Raw genomic sequence first — 15986 nt, forward strand, 5'->3', positions numbered from 1 at the left:
GACAGTATGGCAATAATTGGTATGTTATGACAAGAAGTACATATTTAGAAGACCAGGATGGCAGGCACTCCAAGCGTGACCCCTCTATTACACATCGCCATCCTCAGTGCAGCCGCCTGGCTCACGAGCACCAGCATATAGAGTTAGTCAGGATGAGAATCCCACCAGCCAATCCCACTGCTAGTCTCAAAAACCTGCCGATGTCCCCCAGGATCACTGCCCCACCCATCTCGTGCGTACAAATGCATGGCTTTGCCTAGTCGTGTTTCCCAGCTTTTCCCCTTGCCTGCTCCTCACCGTCCAGATGTCAAGTTCTCGCTTTCTTTTTGTTTGTGTTGTACCTTTCTATATGTATTTCCTCTTTGAGTCAGGTGAACTCTCCCTGTTCCGTGAATTGCCAGCATACTGCTCTCCAGTTACATTCTCTGCAGTGTTCTCCATGCTTCTTTGCCCTCTGCCCTCAGCTCTGTGCTCGTGCTTGTCCTCAGAGGGGCCCGTACTTGGAGCGCTGCTGCCGCTGCCGCTGCCTCCCCAGTGGCCTTGGCCTTTTTGCCTTCACTCTGATGCCTCTTGAGGCCCCTTGTTGAAACCTGTTCCATGTTCTAGGACCCATCCCTTTTGGAGGGACGAGTGACATTCTTCCATGTCCCTGCAGGCACTGTGGTGTTGAGACAAGGAGACCAGGTGAGTGATGGGGTGGGCACAGGGACTGCCAGGCACTGCCCTTCGCTGGTAGGTGTCAAGCAGGCAGCTGGAGGCAGTGCTCAAGGAAGCATCCTCTCACCAGGCTACCACCTTTGTGCCCCCATCTCTGTGAGCAGGTGCCTCAGGCAACCCCACTGCCCCTGCTGCCCCTGCCCCCTTGCTAGAACCTGAGGGGTTGGGGCAGGAGGCCAACTTTGCTGAGTCCCACTGTGGGTCCAGAGAGGCTGGTTTTGTGGGTGTATGCGCAGGTGTTGCAGCAGAATCATTGTGGAAGGGATCAGGGTGGAAGGGATTTTGGCATCAGGCACTGGCCCATAGCAAGGTAGGACCTATCCGGTTGTAGAGGCGTTGCTGTGTGGGCCCTACCACAACTTCTAGGGAGGTGGGCCTCCTGTGGGAACCGTGGGTTGAGGACACTGGGAGTTGGGAGTACCTGCTTCAAGATGAGAAAAGCAAGTTTCCTATGATTCAAAACTAAATAGTTGCCAGGTGGCACACACCCAAAATCCCAGTAATCAGGAGGCTGAGACAGGAAGATCACCATGAATTTGAGGCCAGCCTGAACTACATAGTGAGTATAAGGCCAGCCTTATACTAGATAGTAAGACCCTGTCTCAGAAAAAACAAGCACCAAATGAATAATACCATAGACCCTGGGAAGGTTCTGAGCAGGGGCTAGCTGTGTCCACAGATACACAGAGAGCATAACAGAAAAGCAAACCTGTGTTCAGGGCAGCTTCATCTGGCCCTGTGGAGCCCTTTGGGTCACTGTGCTGGGCTCTGGTCCTCCTGCTCTCCCTCTAAGACTCTAGGCCCCTCTTGATTTCATCAGGATGTCAACATCTTGTTCGTGGTCTCGGGGCTGCTACACGTGTACCAGCGGAAGATAGACAGCCAGGAGGACACCTGCCTGTTCCTCACACACCCTGGGGAGATGGTGGGGCAGCTGGCGGTGCTCACAGGCGAGCCCCTCATGTTTACCATCAGGGCCAACAGAGATTGTAGCTTCCTGTCCATCTCCAAGGCCCACTTCTATGAGTGAGTCACCTCTCTCCACCCACCTGGAGGCACAGGACACCTCCTGCACCCCGCTCGCTGTCCAGTCCACCTCCCATGGGAGGATGATACCATGTTCTCTGTCCTTGAGGGCTCTGCAAGGCCAGGCCTGCTGTCACCTTGCTGGGCACCTTGAGCCACAGTCATAGCTGGGTGGGAGAGCAGTGTAGTGCATATTCATGTGCACATGTCTGTCCTTTTCCATGTGTATCTGTGTTATTGTCCACGTCTACACATGTCCTTGTCCAAATGTGTACCTGTGTCTGTCCTTGTCCATGTGTCCACATCTGTGTACATGTCTATATGTCCTTATCTGTCTTTTCATCTCCATGTGTGTCCCTGTGAGTGTCCTTGTTGGGGTCTCTATGTATCCATGTGTGTTCTTACCTGTGTTTTTGCATCTCCATGAGTCCTCATCTACATGTGTGTCTGCACATGTCCTTGTCTGCATGTGCAGATCTGTATGTGGTATGACAGTCCCTGCTATAGACACGTCCCATGGGCATCACCCTGCCAGTATTCTGGGACTCCCCTCTGACCCTGGGATGAAAACATCAGCCCTGCCCTGCTAGTGCTGGGGTTTGGAGAGGCAGAGCCCTATCCTCCTGTTTTCAATAAATGACAGTGGCATCTGCCTTGTGTTTACTACCCAGTGTGGCAACAGCAGCCCGTGAGTCCCTCCCTCCCCTTGCTGCTGCCCCAGGGATGATGTCCTCTTGGGTCAGGGCCTCTGGCCACTGCACCCTCAGGATGGACCCTCTATGCCCATCCCCACACTCACTTCCATCAGCCCTCAGTCTGAATGCCACATGTGGAACCCTATTGCCAGGACCCTGGTATTTTGGGTGGCCTTGCCCAAGGGAACCATGGGTGACCAGTGCTGGGGAAGGCTTCCCGTGCACCCCAGAGATCAGCAGCCTGCACTTTGTCCTGCCTGGCAGCATCATGTCACTGTCTGAGAGGCAGGGCTTCAGGTCCCATGGGCCACCAAGTGCTGTGACCCCAAGTGTGGGGACCTGGTGGGAGTGGGCAGCGGGGTGATTCTAGCTGCCTGCAGGATCATGCGGAAGCAGCCGGCCATTGTCCTGGCTGTTGCACATACTGTGGTGAAGAGGATGTCGTCCTTTGTGCGACAGATTGACTTTGCTCTGGACTGGATGGAAGTCGAGGCTGGGCGTGCCGTATATAGGTAAGGCCTACAGGCACTACAGAGTGCAGGCAACGCCCCACATCCAGCTAATGGCCACTGCTAGTGGGCTTCCCACCCTTTGAAAGATGCTGTGGGCTCAGTGTACGGGTGGGCAAGATGCACCACGCCCACATGCTGCGCCTGCACATGTGTGGCGCACAGAGACCCGTGGTGCTCATGGCTGCTTGGAGGCGAGGAGATGTGTCTCCATGGGCAGCTGGCAAAGGCCTCTGGGCCTCTCTGTCTCTGCAGGCAGGGGGACAAGTCTGACTGCACATACATCGTCCTCAGCGGCCGGCTGCGCTCTGTGATCCGCAAGGAGGACGGGAAAAAGCGCCTGGCGGGGGAGTACGGCCGTGGAGACCTCATTGGGGTGGTAGGTGTCGGGCCTGTCTCCTGGGACACTCTGGGTCCAGCCTGAGCCCTGAGGTCCTGCAGGAGCAGACCCTCCCTGTTTGCGGAGCCAGGCCTAGCGTTTGCCCCGGCATGTGCGTGGGATGCCGGCCCCCGGCTCCAAGGCGCTCACCTGTTCCCCACTGGTGCCAGAGCCCTGGAGGGCCAGGGCTACGGGGCCACTGCTGCCACCTGAGGTCTCTTTGGAGAGAGGCGTGGCATGGGTGGGTCTCTGTCCTGAGCGATAGCTGCCACCCTGGCACACGCTGTATTCTCTGGGCACTAGGGCCTTCCTGGGCTCAGGGGCCTTGGTGAGCCTGTGCTGAAGGCCACTTATCCTGGGCAACCCCAGCTCTTCTGTGGCTCCTACCCACTTTCCCTGGGCATGGCCTGAGCAGGGGATCTTCCACGTCGGAGTCTGGGTTTCCTGACCCCCACTGGCTCTCTGGCATACCTGTGGGGCCAGCTGCATCTCTGGCGCAGGCACCTCAGCACCACTCGTGGGATCTTATAACCTCACAGAACATATCTGATGACCCCCTCGAGGGAGGGCATGAATGTCTGAGGGACTGTTCAGACTGCCTCATGCCAATCCATGGCGTCTGAAACCTGCGGTGGTCCGCAGCATGGTCAGAAACGATGCGCTGTGGCTCCCCATGAGAGCAGCAGTTGGGGAGCTGTATTGCTCTTTCCCCTACCTGTGGTGTCCTGGCTGTGCCCAGCTCCTGTGGGCTGTGTCTACTCCTGTTGCTTCTGCCAGGCCACATGGCCCCAGCCTCAGCTCTCCTCCTTCAGGTGGAGATGCTGACCCATCAGGCCAGGGCAACCACAGTGCATGCTGTGCGGGATTCGGAGCTGGCCAAGCTGCCAGCGGGGGCCCTGACGTCCATCAAGCGCACATACCCACAGGTAAGCCCGGTGCGGCTGTCCTCGAGGCCAGGTGATCATTAGGCACACGTGAAGCCTTGCCTGGAGCATGCGGGAAGGGCAGTGTGGAGACAGTGTCAGGAGGGCATGCCGCAGGGAGAGGCTGTCCCTGCACCACTGAGGACAGGGACCTGGGAAGAGAGAAGGGCGCTGGGGCAGCTCTCTTTCTAGGTTTTCCTTTGCATGTGAGTAACACAGGTTTTGAGAGAGGGAAGAGCCTGACCTCAGATTGAGGCCTGTCAGCACTGCCTGAAGGGATGGTCCATGGTGTGGGACGGACAGTTAAGAAAGCACAAGCACAAACCTGCGAACCTCAGTCAGCACTTGGCTATTCCAGAATAAGGTGACGTGGTGACTTTGGGAGCACCCAGCAGAGCTGAGGCCGCAGCTATGGGCAGCGTCTCACCTTCCCTGGTCTGGGCCTGCTTTTTGTCCTTGGGATCCTTGGGATCAGGGATGTTGCCCCATGTTAATGTGGGGCCCTTGCCCTTGGCAGTGGGCAGGTGCCCCGGCCATGGACCACATCTGTAAGGCCACTGTGCAGCTATGGTAGGTCAGCAGCTTCTGGGGCAGTGTGGGGACTGCTGGGCTTCGGTCAGCCAGCAGCACCTTGCGTAGTTATTGTCCCTTTCCAGGGAAGAGGGTGACTCTTCCAGGCCCAGGGGTCCACGTCCTGCAGGTCAGTCAGAAGCAGTCCAGGGAGGGTAGCGGTGCCTCTTCTGTGGCTGCTCCTAGGGTCTGCAGGAGACTCACCGCCCAAGCACACGGATGTGGAGGCCTCTCAGCTCCCTGTCTCCACTCGCAGCCTTCCTGCTTCTCGCAGGAGGCATAGCCCCTGCTCGTGGGTCACCTTTAGCACATTGCTGGGAGCCTGGGGGGCACCGAGGTTGCCCCCCCTCCTGGGCCCAGTTGAGCACAGGCCTGAGTGAAGTGTAAGCTGGCAGGGCTCATGTCACTGTTGCCATGGATATTGGGGTGGTTTCCAATTTGGGGCTGTTGGGAGTCAGCTGCTAAGCACGTGGTTGACATGTGCTGTTACTGCAGACATGGTGTTTGTCTTGTGGAGTTGTCGTAGACGCTTTTTTGTTGCTGAGACAAAATAGCTGACACCCAGACTTAAGAGAGGAAAGGTTTATTAAGCTCTCAGTTTGTGGAGGTTTCGGTCCATTGTCAGCTTGTTCCAAGGCAGAGTGGCGCATGGCAGAGGGGCCACTGTTCTGGCAGTGGAAGACAGCAAAAGCAACAAGAGAGGAAGAGAGGAGCAAGCCCTTTCTGTCCCTTATATTGTACGTAGGCTGCCACCCTAGGGCGGGTGTAGTGCTCACACCTTTAATCCCAGCATTAGGCCATGAATCAGTCATCAATTTTAGATTTAGTAGCCTCTGAAAAGTCTGCTTGCCATGACCACGTGAGGCTTTGTGGGGACATTCAAACACAGGCCCTAACAGGAGCTGCTGGTCCGGTGGATGTGCTAGGTCAGGAAGTGCAGCTCACTCTCCAGCGTGCTGTGCTGCTGAGCCCGCTCTCACTCAGCTGCTCCCCCTCAGGCAGGAAATGGGTACTAGGAATGTGTATTGCATGGTGATTAAAGATTCCCAGCACAGCTTGTGAGGTGTACACACTTGTGACTCCATTGCTGTATGGGGCTAAGGCAGGAGAATCCAAAGTCTAGCCCAACTTGGGCAACTTAGCAACCTGGTAAGACCCACATGTCAAAAGTTAAAACAAAACAAAACAAAACAAAAAGGCTGAGTGTGGTGGTGCACACCTGTGATCCCAGCACTTGAGAGGTTGAAGCAGGAGGGTTGCCGTGAGCTTGCGCCCAGCCTGGGCTACATAGGGAGTTCAGGGCTAGCCTGCATTACATAGTGAGGTCTTGTCTCAAAAAATAAAAGACTAAAAATGTAGCTTCCTACAGGGCTCCTGGGTGTAGCCCTAACAACACACACACACACACACACACACACACACACACACACACACACACGGAGTTTTTTAATGCATGTATTGGTATACTGACCTTTGCCTCTTGACATGGAAAATAATTTTTAAAATTAGCTTTCACTTCAGGTTATTGTTAATATTTCTTTTTGTAGGGGTTTTTCTTTTTGTTCCTGTTTTTATTTTGTTTTGTTGGTACCAGGAATTGAATTCACAGCCTCACACTTGCCAGGCAGGTGCTGTATCACTGAGCTGCATTCCTAGCCCTATTGTTAATTTTTAATTGTGACAATTATATTGTGGTTATGTTTTAAATGTTTTTATCCTGTAGAGAAACATATTCAGATATTAATGAATGAGATTCTGTGTTTGGGATTCGCTCCAAAATTGTCCAGGGTATGTGTGAAGTAAGACAATAGAAGGGGACAAGGATAATGGCAATCCCTGTGCTCTTCTGTCTGCTGTTGTAGGAGGCTGAGGTCTCAAGTTCTCTGTAATAAAGTGGATTTTTTAAAAACCTCTAAACTAGCACAACTAACAGTTGGTGCTAGATCCACTTCGTATATGGCATCTTTTTTTCTGGCATATGTTTTGGACCCCTCTGAGCAGACTGTTTAAACCTGCAGTGTGGGTCTCTGCCTGCAGCTGCCTAAGTCAGGGAGGATCATCCTGTGCTGGGCCAGAGGGTCTGGCTTGCATCCAGCCCAGGCAGTGAGGCTGCAGGAGTCCCCATCAGCACCCTTCAGGGTTACCAGAGGCCAGGACCTAGTCCTGAGTGAGCCCTGGAGGCTGAACAGAGGGAAAGGAAAAGCCCTTGCTCGTGGGTCGCCTAGAGGGCTTGCAGCCCCTCAGTTATTCCATGACGCACCCAGAGCAGTGGTGGATAGGCAGCCTGCAGTGTGTGCTCTGGCAGCTTGAAAATTATAGCAGTTCAAAAGTACTCAACTCACTTTATTCTTATGCAAAAGCATCGAGAAAGCAATTTTGACAGTAGTGTCAATTAAAAATTAGGATTTTTTGGGGGGGGCTGGGGAGATGGTTCAGTGGTCTAAGCAACTGCTTAGCAAGCACAAAGACCCAGGTTTGATCTCTGGTAGTGCTGGCCCTGCCACGAGCCCGCAGCCCCTGGAACCTGTCATAGTGGCGCACGCTGTAATCCCCATGCTGCAGAGAATGAGACAGGAGGATTGCTAGGAGTCCCAGCTGTAGGGAGGCCCTGTACCAAATAAATGAATAAAGGGTTAAAACCAGCACTAACAACAACAACAACAGCACACCCCAACTGGCCAGGGAGATAGCTCAGCAGTCTTAAGTGCCTGCGTGCCAAGCCCAAGGATCCAGGTTTGATCTCCGATACCACGTGCCATGCCGGCCCTAGCCTGGCCTGCTGAGCTGGCCACCGATGGGGCGTGGTGGCACACATCTATAATCCCAGTGCTGGGGAGACTGAGGCAAGAAAATCACCGTGAATTTGAGACCAGCCTGTGCTCCAGTGGGGAACTCAAGACCAGGCTGAACTACATAGCAAGAAGACCCCATCTCAAACTTTCTTTTTTTAGGTTTGAAAAGCTGGTTGTAGATATTTGATACTTGGACCTTAAATATACTGATCTATAATTCTAACCATTTAATATCAATACAACTGAAAAGACTCTTATAGTACCTAAAATGTGATGATTCTTGGGTATCATCTGGTACCCACCTCTGGTGAGGGCCACCCAGGCAGGAACAGATGGCACCCGGCCGTGGTGAGCCTCCATTCAGGAGGCTCTGTCATCCGCCCTTGTCCTCCTTGGGTCTGTGGGTGGCTTCCTCGAGCATCTGCCTGGGCTGGAGTGAAGAGAGACCCATCGCTCAGCCTTGTGTCCTGCACAGCAGGCCCAGGGCCTCCTAGCCTAAAGCCACAGCAGTTCCTACCTGGGGCTGTGTTGAGAAGGGGGCCCAGTGTCTCGTTTGTTTGTTTGTTTTAGAACAAAACAGGTATATTTCTGTTGGAGTACCTGATACAGAAGATAGTACGGTATGATGGATGGATAGTATGAATGACAAATAATACCAATATATTTTATTTGAAAAAAACAAAAAAGGCTAACACAGCTTTCACTTAGAAACAAACTCTTGCATGACTGCATTACTGAGCAAAAAACAAAGCTGAAGCATAAACACCTTTTTTTAAAAACATGTATCTCGAAATAGGAAGACACTACTTGGTTTTAAAAAAAAAAAACTGACCTCCCTTTAAGGCCTGGTCACAGAAGTGTAAACAATGTGAATGAATCCACCGTTGTGGCTGTCCTATCATATCTCTGTCACCTGCGTGTTTCTGGGATCACACGTTCACCTGCCAGTACACCGGGAAGGGATGCTACAGCACAGCTACTTTTGAGTTCTCAGCAGGCAGGACTACAAAAGAGTAATTTGGAACAAGATTTACATCCTACTTAGAAAACACTCGTATGCTCTTAAATAACAGGTTACAGTAGAGAGATACTGCCTGGAGGTTACTCTTTTCACTTTGGTTTTAGTTTTTGTGATTTATAGAGCTGTTTGATTCACTTGCTTATAGTACAATCCTGCCACAAAGCACTAAAGGACAAGGACAAGATACCCATGATTCCTTCAGCACGGCATTTCTCAAGTTTTACTACATCCACAGTATGTCAGCAGTTCTTAAACACACACACACACACACACACACACACACACACACACAAACAAAAATGTAAATGGGTAAAATTCTTATAAAAATGCAGGTGTCAGTACCTCAATAGGGAAGGAGACAATGAGAGAACCCCCTCCCCTCAAAAAAGCAAACATGTTCTGTGCAGGAAATGGTTCAAGTCTTTGGATTTAGAAACAAGTTCACCCAGAAAAGCTGGCTGTCATGGAATTCTCAGAATATTTCTTTTGCTCCCACCCAAATGAACCTGAAAGACCCTAATGCAAAGCTTTAACGGTTATGAGATGCTGTAAATGGTGATCAGAGCAGCCAAATGGAAAAGGATGAATGCATCTTCCATTTAGCTACCGTTTACAACACAGCCCCTCTATCTGCTGGATGAATAGAAGCCACTGAAGGAACACAAGTGCTCTGAAGCACAGCAGTAAAAAAGTACTGAACATGTTACGTAAATAGTAGCAGGACTTCATGGCTAGGAAAATTTTCTACACAGTAAAATGATTCTAAGATAGATCTCTCTCTCTCCAACAGAAAACAGGAAAAAAAAATTACAAGTAGATATAGCTATGACAGAAAATTACAAGGCAGAGAATGCAAGGTCAAGACAATGCTATAGGTTGAGCAGTATTCCATGAGGCTAGAAAATCTGTTAAGTTTGAAAGCCCTAGCAAAATAGCACTTTTCTTTATAAATCACTTATGTATCATACGAACACATGGTGAATCATTTTCTTTCCATCTACTGAAGAATCCCACAGTCGGCCTTTAAGCATTCTGCATTTCTTTGCCAATCTTATAGCTCAGTATCTTGTTCCAGTTGATTTTGGCGCGGGTAACAGGAAGCTGCCAGCGCAAGGCCTTGAGTGTGGTGTCTGACATTGTCTGATAGTTTTCACTAATCGCTGTCTGATACTCATTTTCTGCACTCTCTATGATTTTAATAAACTCCTTGGCAGTCTGGGCTTCATTTGACACACTTACTGAATCTTGCACATCTTTATGACTAACCAGTTGAACACTGCCATCTTCGTAATAGTGAACCTGAATCTTGAGCACTCCAGCTGCCTGGGCTGCAGGTGGTGTGATGGTGAATTTCCACTCTGACCTCCAGCGACCATTCCAAAAATTTTTAGGCTGGAACTAGTGGCTTTCAACACATGCAGTTATAGTCTGTTGCCCATCTATAATTTTAGCATATACAGTAAGAAGCCGTTGGAATAATGATCTGTCACATAGGCTCTTAAAGCACTGTCACAGGATTCTCTCCAAGACTTCAAACTTCCATCTATTTCCTCCGATGGGGGTCACTTGCCTCTTTCCGTAAGTGATCAAACTTGAAGGAAATTTTGTTTCTCGGATCTAAAAATCTGCTGTTACCCACATCACCGTGCTCTGTAAGTAAGACCTGACCTTCGTAGCCTCCTACCCTCACAGGTGTGAACTGATCCATGTTATACTGGCAAATGCATGAGCTGCCCCTTCCCTGAGGAGACTGTCATTGTTAAGTACTAGCAGGCCATCACTGAATACTTCATTAAACTCCCCTGGGGGTGCAGGACTGATGCATTTAGCAGCTATGCGTACCTTCTCCTCATCCAACGCCCGATCCTCAAAGTCCACCATCTTGGGCTGCTCTGGCCCAGCTTGGCGGCGGGCGCGAGGCAGGCCGGGAAGAAAGCTGGACGATGGAATCCCCAGTGTCCCATTTCAGTATTACTGTGGGGCCTGTAATTCCTAGCATTTCATGGTTTAAAATGTGGTGTGGCCAGGAACACTGGCATATATGCAGTCCAGCTACTTGAAGGTCAAGGCAGAAAAATTTTGAGCTTTAAGGCCACCAAAGGCAACACAGACTACATGGGAAGACCCAGGCTCAAAAAAGAAAGCAGGGGCCCGGGGAGATAGCTCAGGAGAATAAGCACTTGCCTGGCAAGTGCAGGGTCCTGAGTTCAATCCCCAGTACCAAAATAATAATAATAATAATAATAATAATAATAATAATAATTTAAAAAACCCAGAAAGTGTGGTTTGAGGTATTTTTATTCTTCCCCCAGGTGGTGACTCAATTGATTCATCTCTTGGGTGAGAAGATCCTGGGCAGCCTCCAGCAGGGACCTGCGACAGGTGTGTGCTCCCACGTGGACCTCAGGCTCGGAGCCCTGCCCCCTGACTGCCACGTCTCGCCCCCTCCCCGCCCCCCAGAACCCTTCCTACAAAGCCCACAGCCATGCCCTCCACGCGCCCCACCCACTGATCAGGCTGCCCAGCCTACCCCCTTTGGCTGCCTTCCTGGGACTGCTGGCACCTTCTGCAGTACCTGCCAGGGCCCAGCCTCATCCACAGCAGTGCCCAGAGGGAGAGGAGCACAAAGGCTGCACAGGGTGCTGGGCTCCCCTTAGAAAAGGCCCAGAGCCACCCAGAGCAGCTCCGATCAGGGCAGCAGAGGAGCTGCTCGCTGTGGCAGTGCCAGGCTTTCCGACAAGCATCTCGACAGGCAGCGCTGAGGGGACTTCTCCTGGGCGTGGGAAGGATGTGCTATGTCTCCCTCCTATTTTGGTCAGCTGATTAGAAAAGGAAACAGGGTGAAGCCTGACAATGTGGGAGGCAGAGGCTGCTGCACCAGTGTGGAAGGTGAGGAAGCAACTCCAGGATGCTGGGACTTCGAATCCTGCCCTGGCCGGTTGTCTTCAGCACCGAGCATGTCCTTTGTGCAGGAGCCACTGTCTCACTGGCGTTTGGCGTCCCCTTCCCTGGTGGCTTCCTGCCATAGCCTGACACAGGGCCTCTGTCAAGCCCCTGCTCTGGGTCCACCTTTGCTGCATGATTTTCTTCCAGTTCTGCTTCCATTCAGGCATGTGTGTCCTGCAGCACCTGTGTGCCGGGGGAGTTGGTGGACAGTTGTGCCCAGCAGAGGAAAGGAGAGGGCAGATCCCTGTTCAGGACAGCCTGCTGCTCCTCTGACTCCCAGGACACAGCCTCCTGGGGCTCAGCACCACTCTTTGCTTTCAGAGTGCCAGGACTGTGGTGTCTGAAGTGAGTTCCTTCCAGGTTGTGTATAATAGGGTCACGTTCCCTTCTAATAATCATTATCCTGCATCTGTGTAGACCATTTATACCTAATATAATTAACTATTCTGTTAAGATTCATTTCTGCCATTTTATTTTTCTGTTCTTCCACTCTTTAAAAAAGAATATTAACTTGTTTTCCTATTTTTTTTAGGTTGCCTAACTTTTGTTTATATATTTTTGTGATGTTGGAGCTCACTCTGAGTTGGAGCTGGAGCTCCTTCCTTTCTTTTCTTTCTTTTCTTTTCCTTTTCTTTTCTTTCCTTCTCTTCTCCTCTCCCCTCCCCTCCCCTTCTCTCTTTCTTTCTTTTTTAGGTACCGGGGATTGAATTCAGGACCTTGGGCTTGCCAGGCACTTATGCCACTGAGCTATCTTCCCAGACCATGTAGCTCCTTTCTTAATTTTTTTTTTTTAGACAAGATATCACTAAATTGCTAAATTGTCCAGACTTGACTTCGAACCTGCTATCCTCCTCCCTCAGCTTTTTTTCTTTTTTTTTTTCAGAATCAGAGATATGAACTCAGACCTTTGCGCTTGCCAGGCAAGCGCTTATTCTCCTGAGCCATCTCCCCGGCCCCCTCAGCCTCTTCAGGACTAGGCTTGTGGATGTGGATCACCACCCGTGGCCTTACATGGCCTTTTTGAACACCCCACATTTATTTATCAGTTTTGGTCTTCCCTATCTCTTTCTTGAGTGTCTTGAGTGGTCACATTAGGGACCCCAGAGCCCACACTGTCTTCACCTGTGGTGCCAACACTGGTCACCGGGAGAAGTGAGATGCCTTACCTTGAGCAGGTCCCACGCTGTTCCCCTTGCCCGGTCCTACCTGGGTTGCTACCTTTCCGAGCGTTGGGAACCTTGCAAAGTCTTGGCTTCATCCCTCAGAGTTAGATCACAAGGAGAAGCATCTGCTGCACCCCCCAGGCTTGCTCACCTTCCTGTTGCTCCCCTCTGTCCCTGCTTTTGCGGTCCTGCCTGTACCCTAACCCTTCTGTCTGCATTAGCAGTCCTCTAAACAGAATGGCTCCCAATTCTTTTCATCTTTCTTTGTCTGAACATGTCTTTCCTTTCATCCTGAGGGGTGTTTTTACTGGATGTAGAGTTCTAGTTTGACCATCCTTGTACCGGTTTACACTTCACACACTTTGGGTTGTTCCCTACAGATATCCAGAACAGCTGAAAAAAACTGAGCATCCAAGATCTGAAACTTTTGAATGTCAGATAGGTATTCAGAAGGTTTTAATTTCAGATATTTAGATTCAGATATTTGTCTGCAGCTTTTATATTTATGTATTTATTTTTATTTAGTACCGGATCGCTGGACTTGCAGTGGTCCTGCTGTTTTCACCTCCCAGCACTGGGACTGCAGGCGCGCTGGGGCGGGGCGGGGCGGGGCCGGCTCGGTCTGTGGGGGACTGAAGCCCTGCCCTGCACCTGCCTGAGCAAGAGCCTTAATCCACTGTGCCGTCTGCTCATCCCTTTGTCTGTAGTTTTTACAAATTTGATTTTATTTATTTTTTTTCCTTTTTCTTTCTTTCTTTCATTCTTTTCTTTTTCTTTTTCCAGAACTGGGGATTGAACTCAGGCCCTTGCGCTTGCCTGGCAAGCGCTTATTCTAGGAGCCATCTCCCCTGCCCCCAGAAATTTGATTTTAAAATGTCTGGGCATAAATGTATTTCAGCTTATCTTATCTGAGGTTTGTTCTTCTTTTTTTTTTTTTTTTTTTTCTTTGTGGTACCAGAAATCAAACTCACAACCTCATGGCTTCCAGGCTGTGCTGTTGAGCTAAATCCCCAGTCCTGGTTTGCTCATCTTAAATTTATAGTTTTATATCTTTTACTAAATTTGAGAAATTTCTAACCTTTATTTCTTCAAAAATTCTTTCAGGCTTGAACTTGTTCTCCATTTCTGGAAACATAATGACACCAATTCTTGGCTTGTATTATTGTCTCAAAGGTCTCCGGTGCACTATTCATTTTTTTTTACATCTTTTTTCTCTGATGTGCAGAGAGGATGGCCTCTTTTGTAATGTCTTCAGTATCACTCTCTTTCTTCCTTTGTCACTTTGCTATCAGGCCTACCCAGGAAGATTTTATTTCAGTTTTTGTGCTTTGGTTCCTCTTTGTGTCTCTGTTGAGATGCTCTGCTTTGTGTTTGTTTTTAGACGCGTTCGTGGTTACTGGCTCTAGCTGGTTTCGGCAGCTGCCCCAGGGTCCCCGTGAGCTGGCTCCAAGCCTTGGCACGTGTCGTCACTGTCTGTGGATTAACACTTCTTGCTCTCGTTAAGACTTTCCCTTGTTGGCACCCTGCCATTTGGGTGGCACTGACCCCGAGTTCTGGGATCCAGTTTACGCCTCAGCTCGCTAGGCCAGCACCGTGCGGGCGCCCGTCCGCCTGCTCCTGTGGCAGTGTTGCCAGGGAGCGCATGGCCCTGCTCTGCCTGCCCTGCCTGTGCTCCCAGAGCCAGGGTGGATGCACTGGTCTCACATCCCTGCTTGCAGAACCTCCACAGGGCGTCCTGGTGGGTTCCTGTGTGAGCCAGGTCTGCACACAGGTCTGAGGAGCCCTTTTCTCTGCCTGCTGCCTCTGGTTGGGCAGTGCCCCATGTGGTCCGTAGACAGCTGTAGGGGCTGCCAGGCCAGATGTTTTCTGGCCAGATTCTATGTCTGTTTCTATGGAGTAGAGGGGTCTTCTCCTAAGCCCAAAGCCCAGATCCATCTGCCTTCCTTCCCCTGCAGAGTCTTGACATTCAGGGTCTCCTGTGACTGATGTGGACCGAACCTGCTCCACCCACGTTCAGTTTAAACTGGAAGCTCTCAAGCACCTTGCTTAAAAACTAACAAAGCTACTCAAGGCCAGCCACAGGGTCCCCATTAGTTGTGTGTGTGTGTGTGTGTGTGTGTGTGTGTGTATTTTAGGGAAGGGTCTACAGGGTGTTCAGGGTCTCACTACTAGATTGGACTCATAATGATCTGCCTGTTTACAGCCTCCCAAGAGCTGGGATTACAGACGCGTGCTACCATGCCCAGTCTCAATTGCTTTCTCAGCGCTCCCCAGGGGCGGGGCCAGCAGTGCAGGCCCAGGAGATGGAACCAGCTTTAACCTGCCGAGCTATTTGGCTGGCCCTCCCCCTTGGTTTTAACTAAAATGGAAGATTCCGATACCTCAGGTCCTTGGGAGAGATGAGAGGAAGGTGATTTTCCAAAGAGAACTGCTACAGAAAGAGCAGTAAAATCAGACCAAAAGAGTGGGATGTTTGAATAATGTCAAATGGGTGACCAATTCTCCTTTGTTTCTGCTCAGTGGTGCTTGTGGCTGACTAAAGCCACTTGTTTGCTTGTCGTCTGGGTGTTTCCTCCCCTGGGTTGTGACAGTAGCCGCCATTCTGGTTGTCACTGGAATAGATAGCAGGCAGAGTCAAGGACATCTGAGGCTCTGGAGCCCGAGGCTGGCTGGGCCTGTGAGGTCTCAGAGACTGAAACAGGGAACCTATCTCACCCTTCCTGGTTTGTTTTGTATTGTTTTTTGAGATAGATTTACTACATAGTTCAGGCTGCCCTTAAACTCACTCTGTAGCCCAGACTGGCCTTGAACTCACGGTAATCCTTCTGCCTCAACTTCCCAAGTGCTGAGATTATAGTTGTATGCCACAGCTGACTGGGATTTTGAGATTTTTTTTTTTTTCCTGAGTGAGTTTCCTGAAAGGAAAAAGGCTTACATAATTTCTGTCTTGAAGCTGCAGCTTTTCTTGAAAGTACAGTTTTAAACTCCTGACTTATTTGTCCCTTTCTACCTAGTTTTTATTTCTTCTATCCTGCCCGAGGTCTGTGGAGGCTCTGCCTACCCTGCTGAGTTGTGAAGGGGCCAGGTGCCCCTTGCAAAGCAGGCAGGTGAGCACCACATTCTCTGGACGGCCAGGCCTTCCGCTCAGGCTCCACACACAAGGTGGGGCCAGGCCCAGCAGGCTGGGCTGCGGGGAGCACGTTGGAGAGGAGGCACCGGCAGCCATCGCTCTGTCTGGGAGCACG

The 15986-nt window shown here is 50.7% G+C and overlaps 1 protein-coding gene and 1 pseudogene across 1 annotated transcript in view; one reads left to right on the forward strand and one right to left on the reverse strand.

Annotated features, from left to right (window-relative positions):
- Pnpla7 (patatin like phospholipase domain containing 7) overlaps positions 1 to 15986 on the forward strand; it is a 94013-nt gene that overhangs the window by 50085 nt on the left and 27942 nt on the right. The window contains exons 15-20 of the mRNA XM_023700227.1: positions 607 to 684; positions 1538 to 1743; positions 2819 to 2950; positions 3203 to 3326; positions 4139 to 4252; positions 10945 to 11014. Of these exons, the coding sequence (XP_023555995.1) occupies positions 607 to 684; positions 1538 to 1743; positions 2819 to 2950; positions 3203 to 3326; positions 4139 to 4252; positions 10945 to 11014 (724 nt within the window). The remainder of the gene's footprint in view (positions 1 to 606; positions 685 to 1537; positions 1744 to 2818; positions 2951 to 3202; positions 3327 to 4138; positions 4253 to 10944; positions 11015 to 15986) is intronic.
- Positions 9618 to 10513, reverse strand: LOC101565946 (annotated as a pseudogene).

This window comes from Octodon degus, unplaced genomic scaffold, assembly GCF_000260255.1.
Source record: "Octodon degus isolate 3935 unplaced genomic scaffold, OctDeg1.0 scaffold00123, whole genome shotgun sequence".
Lineage (NCBI taxonomy): Eukaryota > Metazoa > Chordata > Mammalia > Rodentia > Octodontidae > Octodon > Octodon degus.